Source organism: Vombatus ursinus, unplaced genomic scaffold (assembly GCF_900497805.2).
Source record: "Vombatus ursinus unplaced genomic scaffold, bare-nosed wombat genome assembly UNPS02014774.1, whole genome shotgun sequence".
NCBI lineage: Eukaryota > Metazoa > Chordata > Mammalia > Diprotodontia > Vombatidae > Vombatus > Vombatus ursinus.
Genome location: NW_020954552.1, coordinates 1,182,395 through 1,206,589, shown reverse-complemented (window position 1 = coordinate 1,206,589; position 24,195 = coordinate 1,182,395). Strand labels below are relative to the sequence as shown.

Here is a 24,195-nt window from a genome sequence, read left to right as displayed (position 1 = left end):
AGAGAGAGAGAGAGAGAGAGAGAGAGAGAGAGAGAGAGAGAGAGAGAATGATAGGAGGTTATGGTCAGATAAGGGAATTCAGAGTTTCTAACCAAGGAAGTGGAAATACTTATAGGTAACAGTGAGATCTAGGTTGTAACTATCCATATGCGTAACTAAAGTAGAGTGAAGGAGTAAGTCATGGGATTTAAAGAGGAATTAGAAGGTTAGGGAGTTTGAGGGAACATCATTCTAAATGGCTATTAAAGTTTTCTTTAGGAAGAAAGCTGGAAGGAACTGAGGAGAAAGATCATGACTTTTAGAGGTAGAAGGGTCCTTAGCAATCATCCAGTCCAACTTCTTCCTTTTACAGATAGAGAAACTGAGGCCCAGAATTGACAAGACTTGCCTAAAGCTAGACAGCCAATTTACGGTAGAGGCAGTAATAGAATCTAGTTTTATGGTTAAAGTTTAGTTACCTCTTCACTATAGCAGAATTCCTCTCAAGTCACTGAACCTACACAATAGTTAGCATTGAACACTAAACCTGCCTAAGAGGAATGAGATTAGGCCATCCTCTGTTTATGAAGGTAGTTTTCTTTAATCCATAATATAGATTTTTTTTTATTAAAAATATCCTAATGAATAATAGATTTTGAAAAAAAAAACCAGTATTTCGTTCAACTATAACTGTACATCAGTACGTATACTAAACAAAGCCAGGAAATCTAAGTCTGAAGATATCAGAACAAAAGAGTTCTGAGGAAAAGAATTCTTAGATACTATGAAGATTATCAGGACAAGATTGTCACACTGTGACCTTGCTGGTGTCTAGCTAATCTGACAATATTTGGTAGTGCATTGTTTCAAATCAATAACTAATTAACAAAGTACAAAAGAAGTTGCACTGCTCCTTTAGCTCCTTGTTAAAAAATGGCTTTTGGTTGAATATGGGCAGAAAGGTCACTTTTATGACATCTCCATGAACCTTTCAAAATCCTGTCTCTGTCAGATTAAATTACTTTTAGCAATTAATTGTCATAAGTTAAAACAGAAGCACATTTGTTACAGCAGGTTGTCATAATGACATGATGAGTAGTTGTTTTGATATGAATTTCTTCCACTGACCTTCTATCATAACTTAATTTTTTTGGTTGACCTAACTGGAAGATTGGGAACAAATCTTTACTCAAACAGCACAGGCCAAGCCTTGGGGGTCTTGGGATAAGATACCAAAGAATAATTGAAATGAAATTCCTTAGATACCTCAAAAAATAGAGGTTAATGAAACAAAGGAATATTTAACTGAAAAGAAAAGCTTGAAATTATTCTCAATTTAAAATGAGTTCTTGAATAGAGACTATTAAGCATAAAATGAAACAAAAATATGCATAGTTTTTAAAAATTGTTATAAACAAGATTTAATTAATAAATAAAAAATTTCCTGGGTTCAGCTCCTAGAAAAAAAGATGTGATAAAGGCATTCTACTTATATAGGTTTATGTGATTTCTAGGGAAAATACAATAGTTAAAGTTATTTTCAAAGAAACTATTACTATTTACTAATAAAATAATCTATCAACCTATTATTTTCTTCCTTATTAAATTATATTTTCAATAAGTTAAATGAGAATAAATTGAAACCAACCAAAATATTCTAACCTAGGAATACACTCATTGAAACACCCTTATGAATGGTAATGAAATTATCTGCTCAAATTCTGAGTGCACTTGTTGAAAATACTCATAGAAAACTGAATGGTTCAAGCTTGCCAACGTTGTCTCTTTTCTTCATGTTTCCTTACTTGATCACTAGGTTGAAAATGTTTTGAGTGGTGATCATACATTCACACTGGAAGTATGCAATCATTTTTCCATAGCTGATTTTCTCTCATATCACTACAAATTTGCTGGATCTATTATGTATATTTTTAGAACTTGGAAAGCGCCTATAATTTGAAAATAGATGCTGGCAAGAAACTAGGCCAGCCAAAAAAGCCTGGGAGAAATTAAATGGCAGGAGATTTTCATGAAATCATAAAAGATCAATGAAAAATTAAAAGTAATATATCTTTTCTCCTATCCTTATAGATGAGTCAATGCTGAAAAAGACCATCTCTTCCTAAAATGAAAATGTAGATTTCTTTGGCAATAATGAGACAATTATGAATACATTGCAGGTTTGGTCTAATATGCATAACCAGTTCTGAGGGTTATGACTCAAATAAATGATCACTAATTTTAATAAACAATTGCTAACTAGTCATTAGCTGATTGCTTGAATAAACTGATTTGTCAGGGACCAGTCCTGACTGGGGTCAGTTTAGTCAAAATATCCAAGCCAGATGTGTCCATAGGAATAGCCAGAAGAGTGAGAATCCTAACTTTCAAACAGCTTTACTTTTCTACTTTATTAACATATTTAATGATGTATTAATTTTCAATACAAGTATTATATTTTAAAGCTATATTCTTTATAGGCAAAAAAATTAATGGACTACTAATTCTTGGTTAGTACCTGCCTTGATGGTTTTTCTTCTCTTTGGGGAATATCTTACAACATGGAAAGTTAAAGAGAAATCTTAATTGCATAGAATTATTTTCCATTTAATGATGAAGACAAAGGAAAATTATCTTAGTTCATGATATAAAGTTTATATTTCAGAGGATGATATAAAAATAGCATGGTTGTGCAAAGTTTTCTACTGATTTCTTTTTCCTTTAGAACCCATTGCGACTCCTAGTCAAAATATTTATCCTCTGGACCACGGCATAGCAAAGAAGATGAAGAGCTAAGAGAGTAATGATTTATTTGTTGGGAATTCTGCCACTCCATTTGCTGGCAAAATATTTTAATGTGCATTACCTGTCTTGGTCCCCACAAGGAACCCATGATGGAGGAAAGGTCAGTATTATAATTTTCATTTTATAGATGAAGAGATAGAGGATCAGAAGAATTAAGTGATTTGACCGAAGTCTCACAGGTGGTAAATAGAGTCAGAATTAGAATCCAGGTCTCCTGAGAGCCCAAGTCTCTGTCTTCCATATTCTACATTCATGAAAACTAACATGTTAACCTTTGAAAGATAAATAAGAAAACCATACCAAGAGGAAACAACAAAAACCAATAAAATTTTATCTTGCAATCTCAATTATAACCTATACTATTATGAATAAGTTTTAAAATGTTCAAGAGTTTTATCTAATCCATATTACTTAGTTTCAATGAATTTGTTAATCAACGTGCAAGTCAACTCAATATATGAAATGAGTAGAAACCCCATGCTCCAAAGACCCAATGAATATAGATAATAAAATTGACAATAACTTGGATCTGAAAAGACTAGATCTGCATGGAGTGATATTATAATTTAGTTCAAACTTCAATTTTTCCATGTTAGTATTATAATCCTCCATAAAAGTAATAATCCAATACTTAATTGAGAGACTGTGACTTTGCATTCTTGAAGGTCATAGTAGTTCTACCAAAGCAAAAAAGGCTTCAAATACAGGCCCAGAAAGACAGTGCTAAGAAAGACCAACCCAGGTAAATATAGAGAGGTGCAACTCTATAAATATAGTGTTGGCCACAAGAAGAATTTTTTGGTGATGGTAAACAAATAAAAATGCAATTCGTGTATATAACCTTTCCACAGTAAGACTAGCAGAAGAGTGGAAAAGCAAGCAAAGGGTACTAAAACTTACAAAGTCCTCAGCTCCTAGGAAAACATTAAGGTAACTGTTAGTATTCCTAAAGTGTGATCTTTGTCCAATAACTAAAGAGTTGTGGTACCACTGAAAGAACAGAAGAATCAAATCCAATGACAGTCTCAGTGTAAATGGAATTTAAAGTCCTTTTAAAAAGGAGGGAGAAAGGGGGAGGGGGCAGAGCCAAGATGGCAGAGTAAAAGCAGTGACTTGCTTGAGTTCTCCCCCAAAGCTCTCCAAATACCTATAAAAAATGGCTCTAAACAAATTCGAAAGCAGCAGAACCCACAAAAAGACAAAGTGAAACAAATTTCCAGCCCAAGACGACCTGGATGGTTAATCGGAAAGATATACTGTGCTGGGCTGGGAGAGGACAGCAGTGTGGCATGGGCGCACTGGCCTCAGTAAACCTGAAGCAGGCCTCAGAGGGCTGAATTGTGGGCAGTTGTGGCGGTTTCCAAACTTCTCAACCCACGAACATCAAACACAACTTAGAAGGTCAGTGGGAAAAGTCTGTGTCTGCGGTGAGAGGGGGAAGCGTAGTAGTCTCAGCTCTAGTCCCCAAGTTCGGCCCCGGGGCGGCGGCTGCCTCCTGAACTTAGGGGCCACAGACTGAGGGGGAACTGAGTGGCTGATCAGAGGGGGATTGCAGGGATCTCTCTGCTGGTACAGGATTCTCTTGTTTTGCCTGTACTTGGATCTGGGTCACAGTTCAGGGTGGCTGTCCAGGTGGGGAGGAGGAGTGCTGGTGTGGTAGAGTTTGTAGTGGTGGTGGAGAAGAAATCCTCCTCACAGGTCCAAGACAGAAAAGAGTGCTTGTGGTCACTCATAGAACAGACCACAGGCCAGGAAAGGAGTAAACACCTCACCCTTGATCATAGCACCTTGGAAGAATTGAAAATTTACAGGTCCCTAGAAGTATCTCTGAAAACACCTGCACAAAATCCCTGAAGCTTGGGACAGTACATTCTCCACACTGTAAACAGACCGCTACCTTAACAAAGAGTTTATAACTCAAGTATTTGGCCAGGATCATGAGCAAGCAGGGCAAAAAGAGTCACACTATATTATCTTACTTTGGTGACAAAGAAGATCAAAATATACAACCAGAAGAAGACAACAAAGCCAAAGTTCCTACATCCAAAGCCTCCAAGAAAAATATGAATTGGTCCCAGGCCATGGAAGAGCTCAAAAAGAATTTTGAGAAGCAAGTAAGAGTAGAGGAAAAACTGAGAGTGATGCTAAAGGAGGCCCCCCCAAAAAATACTGAAGAAAATAGCCTAACCCAAATGGCAAAAGAGGTCCAAAAAGCCAATGAGGAGAATGCCCTAAAAAGCAAAATTGGCCAAATGAAAAAGGAAGCAGAAAAGCTTACTGAAAAAAATACTTCCTTAAAAATTAGAATGGAGGGGCAGCTAGGTGGCGCAGTGGATAGAGCACTGGCCCCAGATTCAGGAGGACCTGAGTTCAAATCCAGCCTCAGACACATAACACTTACTAGCTGTGTGACCCTGGACAAGTCACTTAACCCCACTGCCTAGCCAAAAAGAAAAAAAAAATCAGAATGGAGCAATTAGAAGCTAGTGACTATATGAGAAATCAAGGCACTGTAAAACTAATTCAAAAGAATGAAAAAATAGAAGAGAATGTGAAATATCTCATTGGAAAAACAACTGACATGGAAAACAGATCCAGGAGAGAGAATTTAAAAATTATTGGACTATCTGAAAGCCATGATCAAAAAAAGAGCCTAGACATCATCTTTCAAGAAATGATCAAGGAAAACTGCCCAGAGGGCAAAATAGAAACTGAAAGAATCCACCAATCACCTCCTGAAAGAGATCCCCAAAGGATAACTCCTTGGAATATTGTAGCCAAAATCCAGAATTCCCAGGTCAAGGGAAAAATATTGCAAGCAGTTAGAAAGAAACAATTCAAGTATTGTGGAAACACAATCAGGATAACACAAGATTTAGCTGCTTCTACATTAAGGGACCATAGGGCATGGAATATAATATTCTGGAGGGCAAAGGAGATAGGACTACAACCAAGAATCACCTACCCAGCAAAACTGAGTATAATCCTTCAGGGGAAAAAATGGTCATTCGGTGAAATAGGGGACTTTCAAGCATTCTTTATGAAAAGACCAGAGCTGAATAGAAAATTTGACTTTCAAATACAAGACTCAAGTGGAACATGAAGAGGTAAACAGGAAAGAGAAATCATAAGAGACTTAATAAGATTGAACTGTTTACATTCCTGCATGGAAAGATGATATTTGTAACTCATAAGTCCTTTGTCAGTATTAGGGTAGTGGGAGGGAAAAAACTATATGTATGTATATAGATAGATAGATAGATAGATAGATAGATAGATAGATAGATAGATAGATAGATAGATAGATAGATAGAGGGCACAGGGTGAGTTGAAGAAGAAGGGGTGATATCTGGAAAATAAAATTCAGGGGTGAGAGAGGATTATACTGGGAGGAGGAGAAAGGAAGAGGTAGAATGGGGTAAATTATCTCACATGAAACAGACAAGAAAAAGCTTTTACAGTGGAGGGGAAATGGGGGAAGGTGAGAGGGAATGAGTGAATCTTATTCGCATAGGATTTGGCTTAAGGAGGGAATAACATACACAATTGGGTATGGAAATCTATCTTAGCCTACAGGAAAATAAGGGGGTAAGGGGACAAGAGATCAGGGGGATGATAGAGGGGAGGGCAGACTGGGGCAGGGGACAATCAGAAGCAAACACTTCTGAGGAAGGACACGGTCAAAAGAGAGAATAGAATAAATGGGGGGTAGGACAGGATGAAGGGAAATATACTTAGTTTTTCACAACAAAAAAAATCATGTTTTGTTTTATTATAGCTAAGTAAAATGAGCATGAAATCCTTTAGGAATGATCATGCTATGCTAAAAATGAATACAATTTTTTTAAAGGTTGTGTATCTTGGCAGTTTATTTGTATTTCAAGGTTTCCTTGAGGGATCTTCTAATTTTACAGTAAGTGGACATTAAAATATTTGTGCCAGACATTTCATTTAAAAAAAAAAAAGGAGGGAGAAAAAGATTGCTCACTGGCAAATGAGGGAGTTCATTTTCTCAAGTAAAGGTAACAAGAAACATCATTTTTATAGAGTATTTGGTCATTGTACCTTACAGTGCCTATTATGAATATAAGCATGGCGAAGAGCAGAGGAGAAAACACATTTACTAAGTGTTTACTATGTTCCAGGCACTGTGCTCAACACTTTACAACTGGTATCACATTTAATCCTCATGGCAACCCTGGGAGGTAAGTGCTATTGTGATCTCCATTTTACCGTTGAGAAAGACAGAAGTTAAATGACTTGCCAAGAGCCACACAGATAATAAGTGTCAGAGTCCAGATATGAACTCAGGTGGTCTTGAATCTAGACCAAGCATTCCATCCACTGAGCCACCAGCTGCCTAGGATTATAAGGAAATACTAGAAAGGATCTCAAATGCCATCTAATCCAGTCTCCTCATTTTATGTATAAGGAAACTGAGGCTGAAAGGTTAATGTGCCCAAGGTCACACAGGTAAGGGGCTGATTCAGGATTCAAACGCAGGTCCTCTGACTCCAAATCTGGTTTCTTTAGCCATCGGCCCATAATTTTGAAGTATGTGTCAACATCTGTTTTAAGAGGTGAAGCACAGAAATTTTATGAAGGACTTGAAAAGGTTCTCCAAAACAAATCTATGTATTGACACAGGGTGGCTTTAATGACAAGATGGGCAGATAGAAAGAAAGCAACTTAGTACAGTGGAAAGAACACGGGACTAGAAGACAGATTTCATTCTGCTTCTATCACTTCCTACCTGTAGGAAGGTGAGAAAATCATTTAAACTTCTGTGGGTCTCAGTTTCCTCATCTGTAAAAGGGAGAATTGCTGGACTAGATGGTCTTACGAGCCTATAATTCTCAAAGACAAAAATTATACTAATAATGTTGTTCAAGAATCCAAAAGGTGTAGATAACTCAGAAATCCCACATTTGTACATGATGAATGAGTGGTTGTTCCCCCCCCCCCCAAATAGAGAGACACTGGACAAAGCACCAACTAATATGGAAAAAAATTTAATAGACTTTTATCTCCAATATTTTGTGAAACAGCCAATTTCAGCTGAATAGATAGGAAATGACTAGTTATCAATGAGAGTCAATTCAGAATCAGATATGTATGTGTAGTCAGTTCATCACTGACTGGTTAAAGCAAAGGTCAAATTGACACCAAATGAGAAAGGCAGAAGAAAGGCCAAAATTTCATATAACGACACCAGTTTAAATCAAACTCATCTATATAAACAGCTTAAATGAAAATAGACAACAGTGAACAAATTAATTCTATTAGTATTTATTAAAGAAGTTAGAGCAATAGAAAGCAACCCCTATATAAAATGCATAAGTGAAAGAGCCCAAAAATCACCTCTGTCAGCAAACATTTGACCTCCTCGGCAAAATGAAAGACTGGACTGCCAAAGGCAATACTAGTCCAGAATTCAAGCTCATTTGCAAATATTACAGAGCAGGATGACTAAGAATTATCACCAGTACCATTTCACAAAACAAAAAAGAAGAGGAACTGAAAACTAGCCTAAAGAGCATGATCTGATACCTGTATTATATCACTACAAGGGCATTTATAGATGAAACTGGAAAGAAGACAAGATATAAACATGAAATGGGACATAGATGCCAGTACTTCCTTTGCAGAGGCATGGAGGAAACCAGGAGATCTGTGTTCAAATCCTAGCCTCTGGCACTTGCTAACTGTATGTTTACATACCATCCCCATCCCTAGTTTTCTCACCTGTAAAATGGCATTAGTAATACTGTGTAGAATCTACTTCACAGGGCCACTATGAAACTTAAAGGTGCAATGTAGGTAAATCCCTTTAAAAACCTTAGGGTGCTTTGTTATCAAAATTATAATCCAACAAGATAAAGGAACTATGACTCTATCACCTACTTCAAGTGACACAGTGTTAAAAAACATACAGGAATCAATTTTCAATGCATCAAAAAAGGAGATTTTAAAAGAATGGAAAATACAAGAAGATGGCATTAACACCCAAAAGGGGATACTGAAGACAAGAGCAATGTATAACCTATATACCTACTTTCTCATCTCTATGAAATCTTGATGAGAATGATCTTCGCATAGAGGTTCACAGAATCACATATGGCTACAGAGCTGAAAGTAGCCTATTCCCAGAAAGGAAGCAACTTAACCAGGGTCACTTTGGTGGGATGATCTGGGAAGCAAACCCAGGACCTTTGACAACATATGAAATGCTCTTTCTACTCTACAATACTGTCTCCTAATATAATCGATAAACAAATAAGAAAGGAACAAGGATTTCAAAGATGCTTTCCATAGCAGAATACTTCTTCACAATTGCACAAGGGAGAAGTTCAACAAATAGAAATCTCACTGTCTGTTGTTTGCAAAGTACCAAACAATACTAGACTCTGAGGGATAAAATGAAGACTTTCCTCAAATAAGGTGTCTCTGATGCATAGGTTAAAAATCATACAAAAAACAGGAGCCTAGTGTGTGATTAACTCATATATGTTTAAACTCCATCTCTTTACTCAATCCCTTTCCACAGGTTGTCCACCACACCTGGAATTCTCTCCCTTCCTGTTTCTTTATCTCCTGGATTCCCTGGCTTTCCAAAAGTCTCATTTAAAATCCCCCCTTCTTCAACAATGCTTTCCTGGTCCCCTTCATGCTAGCATATTATCCTGTACATATCTTATTTGTATGTAGTTGCTTGCTTGTTCTCTCTCCCATTAGATTGTGAGCTCCTTGAAGGGCATGGTGCTCCTGTCATCTGGAAAATCCACTTAAAATTTTTTGGTCCTTCCTACCACAGAAGAAGTCTGAGTTTTTTTTTTCCTTTTTCTTTTATGGGGTGTTGATATTATTTAATGCTATACATATATTATACACATTTCTGAGTTTCTAAACTTTTTCTGTGTCATCTGTTCAACTTGGCATGTCATTTGCAGCTTCCATCAAACTCCCAAAAAATTCCCATTTAATTTCTTACGCCGACCTGTGATATATCAAAACCATTATGGGAAAAGTCACGATGTGGAATGGATAGCTAAATGTATGTTGACTTGATTTGACTTGACGTACTGGCAATCTCAAACTCAACATGTCCAAAGTAGAACTCACTGTTTTTCCCCCAACAAACCTACCCCTCTTTCAAACTTCTTTATTACTGCCAAGGACAAGTCACTCAAGTTCACAGCATCAATATCTTCCTCTAAGTTCTCACCCTCACTCACCCCACATATCCAATCAGTTGCCAAATTTTATCATTTCTATCTCTTTAACATTTCTTGCACTTATCTCCTCTCCATGAATACAGTCATGACCCTAGTTCAGGCCCTCAACATTTCTTGATTAGACTATTGTAATATCCTATTTGGTCCAAATCTTTCTAATTTACCGTTAAGTTCAGGGGTTTGAGGTTTTTATATACTGGCACTGGCAGTTGAGAATAGTTTTCACATTTTTAAATAAAATTTTATCATCCTGTTTGTACTTTGAAATGTAAAAGCCATTCTTAACTCACGGATGGTATAAAAACAGGTATTCAGCTAGATTTGACCCTTGGACCATAAGGACCCTTGCTCTAGACAGCTGCCAAAGTTGTTTCCCTAAAGTGCAGGCATGATCACATGACCCCTCTATTTAATAAAGTCCAGTAGCTCCCTGTTACCTCTAGGTTCATATAAATGGATGGAGTATTTAAAGTTTTTCAGTATCTGGCTCCTACCAATTTATTTCTCTCTTCTTACACAGTATTTATCTCCACAAAATCTACTGGGCAGTCATACTGGCCACAACACTCCATGTTCCCCTTCAGTGACTTTGCAATGACTGTCCTCTATGACTCTAAAGCTTTTTCTACCCATCTCCACTGTTTGAAATACTTTATTTTCTTCAAGGTTTTGCTTAAGCACCACCTTTTACATAAGTATTTCTGGATATCTTAGATGCTTTGTATACATTCTGTCCATACTCAGACACATACATGTCTCCTTCATTCGGCTGTAAATTTCTTGAGGGCAGGGACTGCTTCACTTTTGTATCTCTAGAACTTGGAGAAGGGTCTAGAGTTGAGTTAGTGCTGCTCAATAAATTCTTGTAGACTGGTAAGCCCAGGAACATCAACTACTGTGTGAAGGCCTCCATGCTTAAAAAGAAAGCATTTTAGCAAAAATCACATTTATACCAGAGTATCCTATACCATACATGAAAACCTCCAAATGGAAATGAATATAAAAGATCACATCATCAAAAAGTTAGATTAAAAGTGGGAGGTACCTTTCATAACTCTGCCTAAGGAAAAATTCTTAAACAAGGAATATTAAAAAATATTCAATTTTGATTATTCAAAAAGTTTTTACACAAATCAAAGCAGAAAGAAGGTAAATAGTTCAATGGGGAAAAATCTATATTATCAAATAGCACTTATAAAAGTCTTTTATTCAAAATATATAAGGAATTGACACAGATTACGTAAGCCTAATACTCACTCCACAATAAGCTAGTGGTCAAACGATATGAATAGTTTTCAAAAGAACTGCTAAATATCAATAACTGTAAATAAAACACCTACTCAAAATGATGAATAATAAAATTAAATTAAACTAACATTGAGGTCTCACTCCTGGCTTGACTCACACACTGGACTTCTCAATCTCCTCAAAAACCACCTTCCCACCCTAGGGAGACTTCCCCTCAGAGGCCCATGCTCCTGACTGGTGAATCTCTAACCTAGATTGCTACACTCACTTCACTCCAGCTCCACTCACTCTCCATCAGCTTTGCTACCATGGAGAAACCCCTGCCCTGAGGCTGCTCCTTTTATTGCTGAGTACTAGGCTGGGCCATCATTTCAAGCAGAACCCAAGCCCCAGTCACTTCACTCAGTCTATCAACCTTATCTCCTTGAAAGTAGCATTGTCACAGTATTCTTTCCTGACCCTGCCCATGCCCCTGCCCCACATCACTTTCCTGCCCGCCTTTATGTGCTGTTTTCCCTTATTAGAACATATGCTCCTTGAGGGCAAGAAAAATCTTCTTTGCTTTTAATGGTATCCTAAGGGCTTAGCACAGTATCTGGACCATAGTAAGCAGTTAATAAATGCTCTATCATCTATTATTTATATAACTTTTGTGTTCCTATTCATTGTAAACCTCATAATGTTCTGAACTTTTGTATTTCTGACATTATTCTTATATGCTTGGTCCTATAGTACTTGGTTATCAGCCCTTGCTTTAATCTTCTATCTGAGTGGGTCAATGAGCTCCCTATGCAACCGCTTCTATATCTTTAGATATCTCTCCTTCCCTTTTTCCCCATTGGCATAATTTATATTTGTGGTATAATTTCAAAGGTTTCTCTAAAAGTCTACTTGGTTAGTGAAAACTATTCAAGTAGGATATGATTAAATAATGTTGTGTTCAGTTGTTTTTCAATTGGGTCTGACTCTTTATGACCCAATATGGGGGTTTCTTGGCAAAGATACTGGAGTGGTTTGCCATTTCCTTCTGAAGCTCATTCTACAGATGAGAAAATAGAGGCAAATAGGTTTAAATGACTTGCTCAGGGTCACAGAACTAGTGTTTGAGACTGGATTGGAACTCCCAATTAAATAATAAGGGCAGTTAAATGAATATGCCAGTTATAACAACCTACTCTGAACCCCATAATTGGCTCTGACTCTCAATTTAGCTACATACCTGGCCTCAGCTTCTGTTCATAATCTCATCTCTAGCCTCATATAATGAAATCTCTAGTTTTTAAATTAAGAGGAAAAATAGTGGCTCTCATTATGCTTAGATTGGTAATGCAATCAAACACATACTGATCCCATGGCTCATAACTTTTGTTGAGATGAACATATTTTTCTTTTATGTCTGGGACTTGCTGACTGTTGCACGGGATTAGCAGAGGCAGGGACAGGTAGGGATGGCACTTGGACATGTGAGTAGCCTGTGGGCACAGAACACACAATTGTACCAACTACCCATGAAAGTTCTATAGCTGGTTTTCATGTAGTTTGATTTCTACATGTTCAACTCCATGGTTCCATTTCTCTCAAGAAAATTTTTATATCTCTCTTGTTGGAAAACCCTGGATTCATTTTATCTGCTTCTATTCCACACAAAAGTAGAGGCATCTAGGTGGCTCAGTGGAGAGTGTTGGGCCTGGAGTCAGAAAGATTCATCTTTCTGACTTCAAATCTGTCCTCAGACACTTACTAGCTGTGTGACCCTGGACAAGTCACTCAACCTTGCTTGCCTCAGTTTCTTTATCTGTAAAATGAGCTGGAGAAGGAAATGGCAAACCAATTCAGTATCTTTGCCAAAAAAACCTCAAGTGGGGTCCCGAAGAATCAGACATGACTGAAAACGACTGAACACATTCCACAGAGATCTTCTTAGGAAAACATGGCTGTAAGTAACATTCTGCCTCAGCAAGGCATCATCATTTTAGACTTTCCATCGACTGACATTTTATATACTCCCAAAAAATATAACAATCACAATTCACCCTTTCCACCCTGGAAAGTACCCAATGAAGGTTGCAGAAATTTGTCCAGTAACTATGCATTAGGCAAAGTGAAGAGTGGTGGTCTCAGATCATCAGGTAATTGAAATATGCTCCCCACCTAAAGTTTCTAAGCCTACAAATTGTCTGGGTAACTGTTCCTAACTAAATATATCTCAAAATCGCCTTCACAAATTTGTGAATGATCAGGATAAAAGTTGGATTAAGATTTACTGCTTAAACGAGACCGCATCATAATGACTGAACCAAGTGCTGATGTAAGTGAGGTCCTCCCCGCTGGATGACTTTGAGAAGTTTGTAGTAGACATCTGCAAGATTTTTTTATTTTAATAGGACACAATGAATCACCATCTTGTCTGGCTTGTTTCAGGGGGTATGCTGGAGACAGCTGGTAACAATTCTTAAGAGCTGATGGTTCAATTTTCAGTTTAAACATTTAAATCTTAGAAACTGGCAAATGCTACAAATCAGGCTTTGATTTATTGTTTTGCTGATTGTCAACTTAGAGTGAGGAAGAAAATGTTAATAATACAGATTAAGCTTAAAAGTGTGCCATGCATACATTTTCCCAGAGAGCCAATTGTTAAATATTTGACAGCACACTACAGGCTTTTTTTTAAAAAGCATATAATAAATTTAACAAAGTAGTTGCAACACTGCCTTCCTTTTCGTGTTTTCTACACTTCTGCTCTCTTATATGTATTTTTTAAAAAATATTTCATTGATTCTCTTTTTTTCATTATCACTATTCCTCTCTCTCCCTTTCTATAACTCCCCCCACTCTCAAGTAAAAACAATCCTTTGTAACAAATAAGTATGGACAAGCAAAATAAATCAATATATTGGCCATCTCTGAAAATGTGTATTTCATTCTCCATCATCTCTCTGCCAAGAGGCAAGAAGCATGACTTATGCTCAGTCTTCTGGAGTCTTGATTACTCACTGTATTGATCACAGTTCTTAAGTTCACAGTTATTTTTCTTTACAGTAACGTTTATAGTCATAGATATAAATTTTTCTCCAGCTTCTGCTAACTTCACTCAGCTTCAGTTCATATAAGTCATAACAGACTTATGCAATACTATTTCATTAAATTCATGTGTCATAAATTTGTTTACCTATTTCTCAGTGGGCAGGTACTCAACTTGTCCCAGTTCTCTGCCACAGCAGCTAGTGGGTAGAGTGTTCAGAGTGGAGTGAGGAAGACTCATTATCCTGACTTCAAATCTAGCTTCAGATACTTACTAGCTTGGTGATCCTGGGCAAGTCACTTACCCATGTTTGCCTCAGTATCCTCATCTGTAAAATGAACTGGAGAAGGAAATGACAAAGCACTACAGTATCTTCCAAGAAAACCCCAAATGGGGTCATGAAGAGTGGGACATGACTGAAAAACACCTGAACAACTCTTTGCTACAACAAAAAGTACTGATACAAATATTTTGGTACATTTGGATATTTATTCTTTTTTTGACCTATCTGGGTTATATGACTTGTGGTGGGATCACTGGGTCAAAAGATATGCACAGTATAGTGACATTTTAGATATAGTTCCAAATGGCTTTTCAGAAGGGTTAGATGAATTCACAGCTCCACTAAGAGTGCATTAGTGTGCCTATACTCTCACAAATCCTTTTACTTAATGTCATTTTTCTTTTTTTAATTCCCAAATTTTTGCCAATCTGATGGATGAGAGATACAACCTAAAAATTCTTTTGATTTACATTTTTCTTATAAGTAGCAATTTGGGGAAAAAAATTCATATAGCTGTTGATGCCCTGTCTTTTTTCTTTAGAGACCTATCTGCCTATATCTTTTATGATTTATTTGTTGGAAAACCACTCTTTCTCTTATATAATATTTGTATCATTTCCCCATCTTATCTCCTGTGATCATCCTTTATTCCTTGTTTTATCAAGAATTTTGCACCTATTCACTGTTGCGTGTCCATTTTGAAGTTTATTGCTGCTACCTTGGAGAGAGATCTGAGGCGACAGAGGAGCAGAAAAGAAGTGCGCAGCTTTCAGAGATTTGGTATACAACACTGCATTTACTCATCTGGGCCAGAACACTCACATACATCAAGACTGGCTAGATGAAAATGATGGGGAAATTCCAAAACTGCTAAAGAAAAAACGAGAACTCCACAGGGCTTACCAGCAGGATAATTCATCTGCCTCTAAGAAGGCAACATTTAACTCCATCAAAGGTAAAGTGCAAGTGAAGCTTAGAGAGATTCAGGATTCTTGGCTCAGTAAGAAGGCAGATGAAATTAAGTTTTACACTGATAGTAACAATCCAAAGTGCTTTTATGATGCCCTGAAGGCCATTTATGGCATCTCAACTACTCAGCACTGATTGAGCCACACTGATCATTGATAAAGACATGATACTGGAGAGATGGATTGAACACTATCATAGAGTTTTCAACAGACCATCATCAACCAATGTGTAAGCCACTGACCTCATGTTGAAGTCAATCCCTCCCCAGCTGAACTTCCAACTGAAGAAGAGGTTTTGAATGCCATTTGGCTCCTCTCACGTGGTAAAGCTTCTGGTGCTGATTCTATCCAACAGAGATTTATAAGACATGGCATCCACTGCTCACACAAAAGCTGACCTCCTCCAGGTTATATGGCAACACCAGGTTATCCCCCGGGAGTTCAAGGATGCTGCCATTGTCCATCTCTTTAAAGAAAAGGGAAATAGGTTTTCCTGTGATAATCGTAGGGGGGTAGGGGGTCTCTCTTTCTTAGTCATTGCCAGAAAGAGTCTTGCCAGAGTCTTCTTTAATAGGTTGATCGTTTACCTGGAAAAGAGTCACCTACCTCAGAACCAGTGTGGCTTCGGAAAAGGCCAAAGGATGGTAGATACGGTGTTTGCTGCTCTACAACTCCAGGACATTTATCAGGAGCAGAGCAGAGCAGAGCAGACACATCTGTCAATCTGACCAAGACCTTTGATCCTGCAGTTGTGAGGGCCTGTGGAAGATTATGGCAAAATCTGGTTGTCTGGAGAAGTTCATCAGTATTGCACATCAATTTCAAGACAACATGCTTGCACAGGTTCTGGATAATGGACGATGCTCTTGTGCTTTCCCAGTCATCAATGGAATGAAACAAGTCTCTGTGCTTGATATTTTCAGCAATGTTTTCAGATGCCTTCAACGAAGATGAAAATGGCATCAAGGTCAGCTATTGCCCTGACGGTAAATTATTTAACTTGATGTTTTCAGCAATGTTTTCAGATGCCTTCAACGAAGATGAAAATGGCATCAAGGTCAACTATTGCCATGATGGTAAATTATTTAACTTGAAAAGGCTACAAGCCAATACTAAAGTGGAGAGAGAATTGGTGTGTGACTTTTTATTCACTGATGACTGTAGACTCAATGCAGCCTTGGAGGCTGAGATGTAACAGAGTACAGATCGATTCTTTGCCGCTAATTTTGGCCTGACAATTAACACTAAGAAAACACAGGCTCTCCATTGGCCAGCACAATACCACCTACACATGGAATCATCAATTACAGCAAATGGAGAAATTTTGAATGTTGTGGATAAGTTCACTTACCTTGGCAGTATACTTTCCAGGGATGTACCCATTGATGATGAGGCTGATACATGCACTGCCAGAGCTAGCACAGAGTTTGGGAGGTTCCAAAGGAAAGTGTAGGAAAAAAGAGGTATTAGACTGCCTGAGAGTCTACAGAGCCGTTGTGCAGACCTCATTGTTGTACACCTGTGAAAACTGGACAGAATACTAGCACTATACAAGGAAACTGAAACACTTCCATTTGACGTGTCTTGGGAAGATCCTGAAGACCATTCAGCAAAGCAAGGTACCAAACACTGAGGTCCTTTCTCAAGATGAACTGCAAAGCATTCAAATTCTACTGAAGAGAACACAACTCTGATGGGCTGACCATGTTGTCTGAATGCCAAATGAACGTTTGTGTAAGAGATTATTTTATGGAGAACTCACACAGAGGTCAGAAGAAGCATTACAAGGACACTCCCAAGGTCTCTCTGAAGAACTCTGGAATCGATTATGAGACATGAGAGACATTGACACAGGACTGCCTGACACGGCATGCCGACATCAAAGAAGGTGCTGTGCTATATGAGCAAAGCAGAATTGCAGTAGCGCAAAAGAAATGTGAGCTGTGAAAATTTAGAGACACCTCCACTCCAAATGTTCATACGGGCTGTTTGTGCTTACCTTATGATAGAGCTTTCCATGCTCATATTGGTCTGATTAGCCACAGTTGAACACACTATACCATGACTCTGACAAAGTGATGTCATTTTTGTATCCTTCAAGCACAAAGGATACCAGTCACTGCTAGGCCACTATCTCTTCCACCTTTCCTTCCCCATTATTTCCCTTGAGAGTCTTTCTTCAAATTAATTGTTGTGATTATTTACAGCTGCATAAGTTAACCTTTGGTGGTTTGACTGACACTGAATTTGTAAATTAATTTAGGTAGCATATTGGCATAGCTCAACCATAAGCAATTAATATTTCTCCAACTATTTAAATATTCTTTTACTTCTATAGTTTTTTTGTAGTTGTTTTCATATAATTTCGTGTTTCTTGGTAGGGAAGCTCCCAAATATTTAATACTTTCTGTAGTTATTCAGAAAAAAAATTTTTTCTGTCTTTTTGTGGTAGATTTTGTTTGTAATATATAGAAAGGGGATGCTTTTTGTGGGTTTGTTTTATATCCTGCTACACTGCTAAAGTTATCATTTTGACTTTTACTTGAATCTTTAGAGTTCTGTAAGTAAATCATCTATTAAAGTGGTGATTTTCCTTCTCTGATAATACTTACTCATTGTTTTACCTGTCATTCTACTATGGCTACATTTATAGGACTATATAAAATAATAGTTGTGACAATGGACATTCTTGTTTTACTGATGCGTTCTTAGTAGAAAAGTTGGTTCTAGTTTTAGATAGATTCTACTTACATATTGAGGACTGATGCATTTATGTCCATGGTTTGTTTGTTTTGGTTTTTTTTAGCGTTTTTAACGTAAGAGTATTGTATTTTGTCAAAGGTCATTTTTTGAATCAACTGATATAATCACATGCTTTTTACTGTTTCTACTTTTCATATGGTCTATCATGTTTACAGTTTCTCTAATAATGAACTCCTCTTTCATTCCTGTTATAAATCCACCTTGATCATTGTACATAATCTTTACAATATGTTGCTGCAGCCTCTTTGATAATTTTTTATTTTAATATTTTTGCATCAAGGTAAAGGGAATAAGCACTTACCTATTTTGTTCCAGCACTTTGCAAATAGCTTCTCATTTGATCCTCACGGCAACCCTGTGAGGTAGGTACTATCATTACCCCCTTTTTACAGTTAAGGACACTCAGGCAAACAGAGAGTAAGTGACCTGTCTAGGGTCATGCAACTAATAAGTGCCTGAGGCTAGAGTTGAACTCTGGTATGCCTGACTCTAGGCCCACTGCTCTATCTACTGTGCTACCTTGCTGCATCCATATCCATTAGAGGTACTGGTCTATAATTTTTGTTCTCTCCTATTCTTAATTTAGGTATAAGGAGAATAATTGTTTTATAAAATAATTAGTATGATATCTTCTCACCCAATTTTTGCAATTAATTTATGTAATGCTGGATTTAATTATTATTTTAGTGTTCTCTAGAATTTATTTGTAAATCTATACAGTTTTGAGGGAGATTTTTTTGTAGGTGAGAGATTTCTTTATGGCATCTCCAGTTGTTGTTTTTTTTCTGACAATGAGTTATTTAGATCATTTATTATTTGTTCTGTTAATCTGGGTACTATATATTTTTGTTAATATTTATCTATTTTGTTTAAGTTATCAGTTTTGTTATGATAAAATTGAGCTAGTTTCTAAAATTCTCATTTCCTCTTAATTTATTGCCAAAAGTCATAACAACAAGCATTTATTAAACTTATTATTGCCAAATACTGTGCTATGCACTAGAGATAAAAATATAAGCAAAAAGATAGTCCTTGCCCTCAATGAGTTTATAATCTACGGGGAAAGACAATACCTTAAAGAGATCTGAAAATGGGGGTGCTGGGACCTGCCATAGTGGCATGGTGGCAAAGTCCACAGAATGAAGGATGGCTACTCTGAGCCCTTTCTCAAAACAGAAAATTCCAGAAAGAACTTACCAATAGGACAAAGGTAGTGGAATGGAGAAAGAAAAAGGCAGCTGAAGCATGGTGGCAAAGTCTGGAAAGTAAAGAGTGGCTTGTCTGGACATCTCCTGAATATGGAAGTCCTAGGAGAAACTCACCAGTGGGAGAAGAGAGCCAGAGAGGTGGATCCTTTTTTCTCTTTTAATTCTCACTTTCTTTTCCTGCCCCTCCCTTCTTCTTTCATTCTCCCTCCTTTTTTTTAACCCTGTCTTTATTAGTTAGCTAACACATTTGTCATTAATTTTTTTTTCCCAAAAAAGATTCCTACTGCAATAAATTCAGTTTTTGGTTGGTTTGTTTTCAATTTTATTAATTTATTCCTTGATTTTTAAAATTTCTACTTTGTGTTTAAATGGAATTTTCTGACTCTTATTGATCAAAGTGTTTAGAAATATAGTTTTTTAGGGGCAGCTAGGTGGCGCAGTGGACAGAGCACCAGCCCTGAAGTCAGGAGGACTTGAGTTCAAATCTGGCCTCAGACCAAACATTTGACACTTACTAGCTATGCGACCCCGGTCAAGTCACTTAACCCCAACTGCCTAAAAAAAATAAAATAAAAAAAAGATAGTTTTTCCTAAGTACCGCTTCCATTGCATCTCAAAAGTTTCTGTATATAATTTCATTGTTGTAATTTCTCTGATATTGTTGTTTTTGTAATTTCTTCATTGACTTATCAGTTCATTGGGATTAAAGATGGTGTAGTGGATAGTGTTGTACTTAGTTGGGAAGACCTGAAATCAAATCCCACCCCAGATACTCACTAGCCATGTGACCCTGAGCAAGTCATTTAACTTTCCTGTTTCTCAATTCCCACAGGTATGAAATGAAAGCTTTTAAATAAATAAAATGAGAGCTCTAAGGTGTATTAAAATATTAAATTCTATGATCCTATGAGACCTGTAGCACCTACTATACCTAAGTTCTGGATAATATTGTTCTAAACCATGCTGATGCATCTTAATTTTGTCTATAAATGAAAAGATACTGAAAGTGGAAAACATATATTCAATGAACCTTGAAGGTTTTTGATAGTTTTCATCTCAGTTGTCTGGTTTTCACAATCTCCTAGATACTAAGGCCATGAGATATTTAGCTGGAAAAGACCATAGAAATAACATTTTATACAAGGTAACCTAAATTCAGATCACTTCCAGTAGTCTGGAAAACTACTACTCAAAAACTAATCAGGACTACATGCCTCATGTTACAGAACTTTACAGATATGTTTTTGCCAACAGCTCATTCTAACATTTTGAGGAATATAACTAAAATTATATTTTATGCATCTTAAATCTACTTTTTTTGGCTTATTGTTTCCAAAAAATGAAGTAGAGTCCCCATCTTTTGATATTTCATTTTAGTTTCTTGTATCCTTTAAATGAAAACATTATCCCACTTTACCTATTTGATGGTTTCACTGTTTACTTAACAGGTTCCAGTCATAATTAACAATTTACAATAACACTGGAAAGAAACTCTATGGCTTTAAATTAGGCAACTTATTCTATTCTTCCTGCTAAGTTCAGGTACACTACTCATTCAAAATTAGTGAATTCATTTATGCAACAGAACATTTACCAAGCACCTACTCAGTATGACCTTAGGTTAAATTAATAAAAAATATAGTGTCCAGAAACAGGTCATCTTTCCATATTTGCTATGTTTCACTTCTGGAGCCAAATGGGGAGTACAATGGCAAGCTGAAGCATGTTGAGCAGGAAGACCAGAATAATGATGGAAAGAGAAGAAGGATAATGATTCATATTTACACAGTGTTTTAACATTTGTTCTTATCTCATGATGACCCTTTGACGTAGATAGTACAAGTTATGTAATTATATAATTCTATAATTCTAGTTTTACAGAGGAAACTGAGAACCCACCATAGATTATATCTGTAAGACCAGCCAGAATGAACCAAACTCCTCTTCAATATGACAATGTTTTAAATTTACAAATAATACTCCCATTTCCACTAAAATGATGAATTTACACTACATGATTGCAGAAGTCCCATTAGGGAAGCTAAGTAGCCCAGTGGATAGTAGGAGCCCAGAATCAGGATAATTCATCTTTATGAGTTCAAATGTGGCCTCAGACACTTCCTAGCTGTGTGCCCCTGGGCCAGTCACTTAACACTGTTTGTTTCAGTTTCCTCATCCATAAAATGAGCTAGAGATGGAAACAGCAAACCACTCCAGTATCTTTGCCAAGAAAATCCAAATGTTATTACCACTGTTATTCAATATGGTACTAGAAACATTAGCTTTAGCAGTAAGAGAAGAAAAAGAAATTGAAGGAATTAGAATAGGTAAAGAAGAAACAAAGCTACTACTCTTTGCAGATGATATGATGGTATACTTAGAAAATCCTAGAGAATCAAGTAAGAAACTACTTGAAATAATAAACAACTTGAGCAAAGTTGTAGGATATAAAATAAACCCACATAAATCATCAGCATTTCTATATATTACTAACAAAGCCCAAACAGCAATAGATAGAAAGAGAAATTCCATTTAAAGATGCTATAGACATAAAATATTTGGGAGTCTCCCTCCAAAACAAACCCAAGAACTATATGAACACAATGATAAAACACTTTTCATACAAATAAAGTCAGATCTAGATAATTAGAAAAACATTAGTTGTTCATGGGAAGGCTGAGCTAATATAACAAAAATGACGATGCCATCTAAATTAATTTACTTATTCAGTGCCATACCAATCAAACTTCCAAAAAATATTGTATAGAGCTAGAAAAAACAATAACAAAATTCATCTGGAAGACCAAAAGGTCCAGAATATCAACGGAATTAATAAAAAGAAATGCAAGGGAAGGTGGCCTAGCTGTACCAGATATTTAATTGTATTATAAAGCAGCAGTCATCAAAACTACTTGGTACTGGCTAAGAAATAGAATGGTGGATCAGTGGAAGAGGGTAGGTACACAAGACGCAGTAGTCAATGACTATAGTATTCTACTGTTTGATAAACCCAAAGACTCCAGCTTCTGGGATAAGAACTCACTATTTGACAAAAACTGCTGGGAAAGCTGGAAAATGTATGGCAGAAACTAGGCACAGATAGACATCTTACACCATATGCCAAAATAAAGTCAAAATGGGTACACAATTTTGATATAAAAGCTGATACCATAAACAAGAAATAGTTTACCTGTCAGATTTATGGAGAACAGAAAAATTTATGACCAAACAAGAAATACAGAACATTATGAAATGCAAAATGGATAATTTTGATTACATTAAACTGAAAAAGTTTTTGCACAAAGCCAGTGCAACCAAGCTTAGGAGGGAAGCAGAAAACTGGGAAAGAATTTTTACAACCAGTGTCTCTGATAAAGGTCTCATTTCTAAAATATATAGAGAACCGAATCAAATTTATAAGAAATCAAGTTTTACAAGGCAAGGAAGTTTTCAGATGAAGAAATCTATGGTCATGAAAAAATGCTCTAAATCACTATGGATTAGAGAAATGCAAATCAAAACAACTCTGAGGTACCACATCACACCTATCAGATTGGCTAATATGACAAAACATGAAAATGATAAATGCTAAAGAAGATGTGGGAAAATTGGAACACTAATGCACTGTTGGTGGAGTTGTGAAGTGATCCAACCATTCTGGAGAGCAATCTGGATGCCACTTCTAGGTCTGTATCCCAAACAGATCATAAAAATGGGAAAATGACTCACATGTACAAAAATATTTATGGCAGCTCTTTCTGTGGTGGCAAAGAACTGGAAATTTAGGGGATGTTCATCAGTTGGGAATGGCTGAACAAGTTGTGGTATATGAATATAATAGAATACTATTGTGCTAGAAGAAATGATGAGCAGTCAGACTTCAGAAAAACCCGGAAAGACCTATATGAATTGATGCTGAGTGAAGTGAGCAGAACCAAGAGAACATTGTACACAATAACAGCCACACTGTGAGATGACCGACTTTTGTAGACTTAACTCTTCTTAACAATGAAAAGATCTAAGACAATTCCAAAAAACTCATAATGGAAAATGCTATCCACATCCAGAAAAAGAACTATAGAGTCTCAAAGCTGATCGAAGCATATTATTTGTGTGCCCACTCTCTCTCTCTTTTGTTTCTTCTTTCTTGTGGTTTGTCCCATTGGTTCTAAGTCTTCTAATTGACTAATTAGACTAATTAATATGACTAATGTGAAAATAGGTTTAATTATGAATGTATATGTTGAGCCTATATCAATTTACACACCGTCTTGGGGTGGGGGCAGGGGAAAGATGGGGAGAAAATTTGGAACTCAAAATCTTACGGAAGTGAATGCTGAAAACTAAAAATAAAAAAATAAATTTATAAGAAAAAGAAAAAGAAAAAAAAGAAAACCCCAAATGGAGTCACAAAGAATCAGATACAACTGAAATGACTGAGCAACAAAAAAGTCCCATTAATTTTTAGCATACTATAATTCTACTATCTTTTCACATCTCATTCTCTAGTGGAATACTTTTTATCATGAGCACCTTATTTTCTAAGTACATCTTCTAAATCAAATTTGTAATTAACTGTATACAGCACCATAAATATGTAAAAATATGGTCACTAACAAAAAAACTGGCACAATGTAAGTACATAATAACATGAATTATTCCTCTTCTTAATAATAATGTTATT

The 24,195-nt window shown here is 36.6% G+C and overlaps 1 protein-coding gene across 10 annotated transcripts in view; it reads right to left on the bottom strand.

Moving 5' to 3' along the window:
* Positions 1–24,195, bottom strand: part of FAM172A (family with sequence similarity 172 member A) — a 503,376-nt gene that overhangs the window by 245,981 nt on the left and 233,200 nt on the right. For 7 of the 10 annotated variants that reach the window (XM_027864257.1, XM_027864253.1, XM_027864252.1 and 4 more), the window contains one exon: positions 16,147–16,299. The exons of 2 other annotated variants lie outside the window; for them this stretch is intronic. In XM_027864257.1, the coding sequence (XP_027720058.1) occupies positions 16,147–16,299 (153 nt within the window). Of the gene's footprint in view, positions 1–15,785; positions 16,007–16,146; positions 16,300–24,195 lie in introns of those variants that run through there. One more of the 10 variants, XM_027864263.1, reaches the window with a different exon arrangement.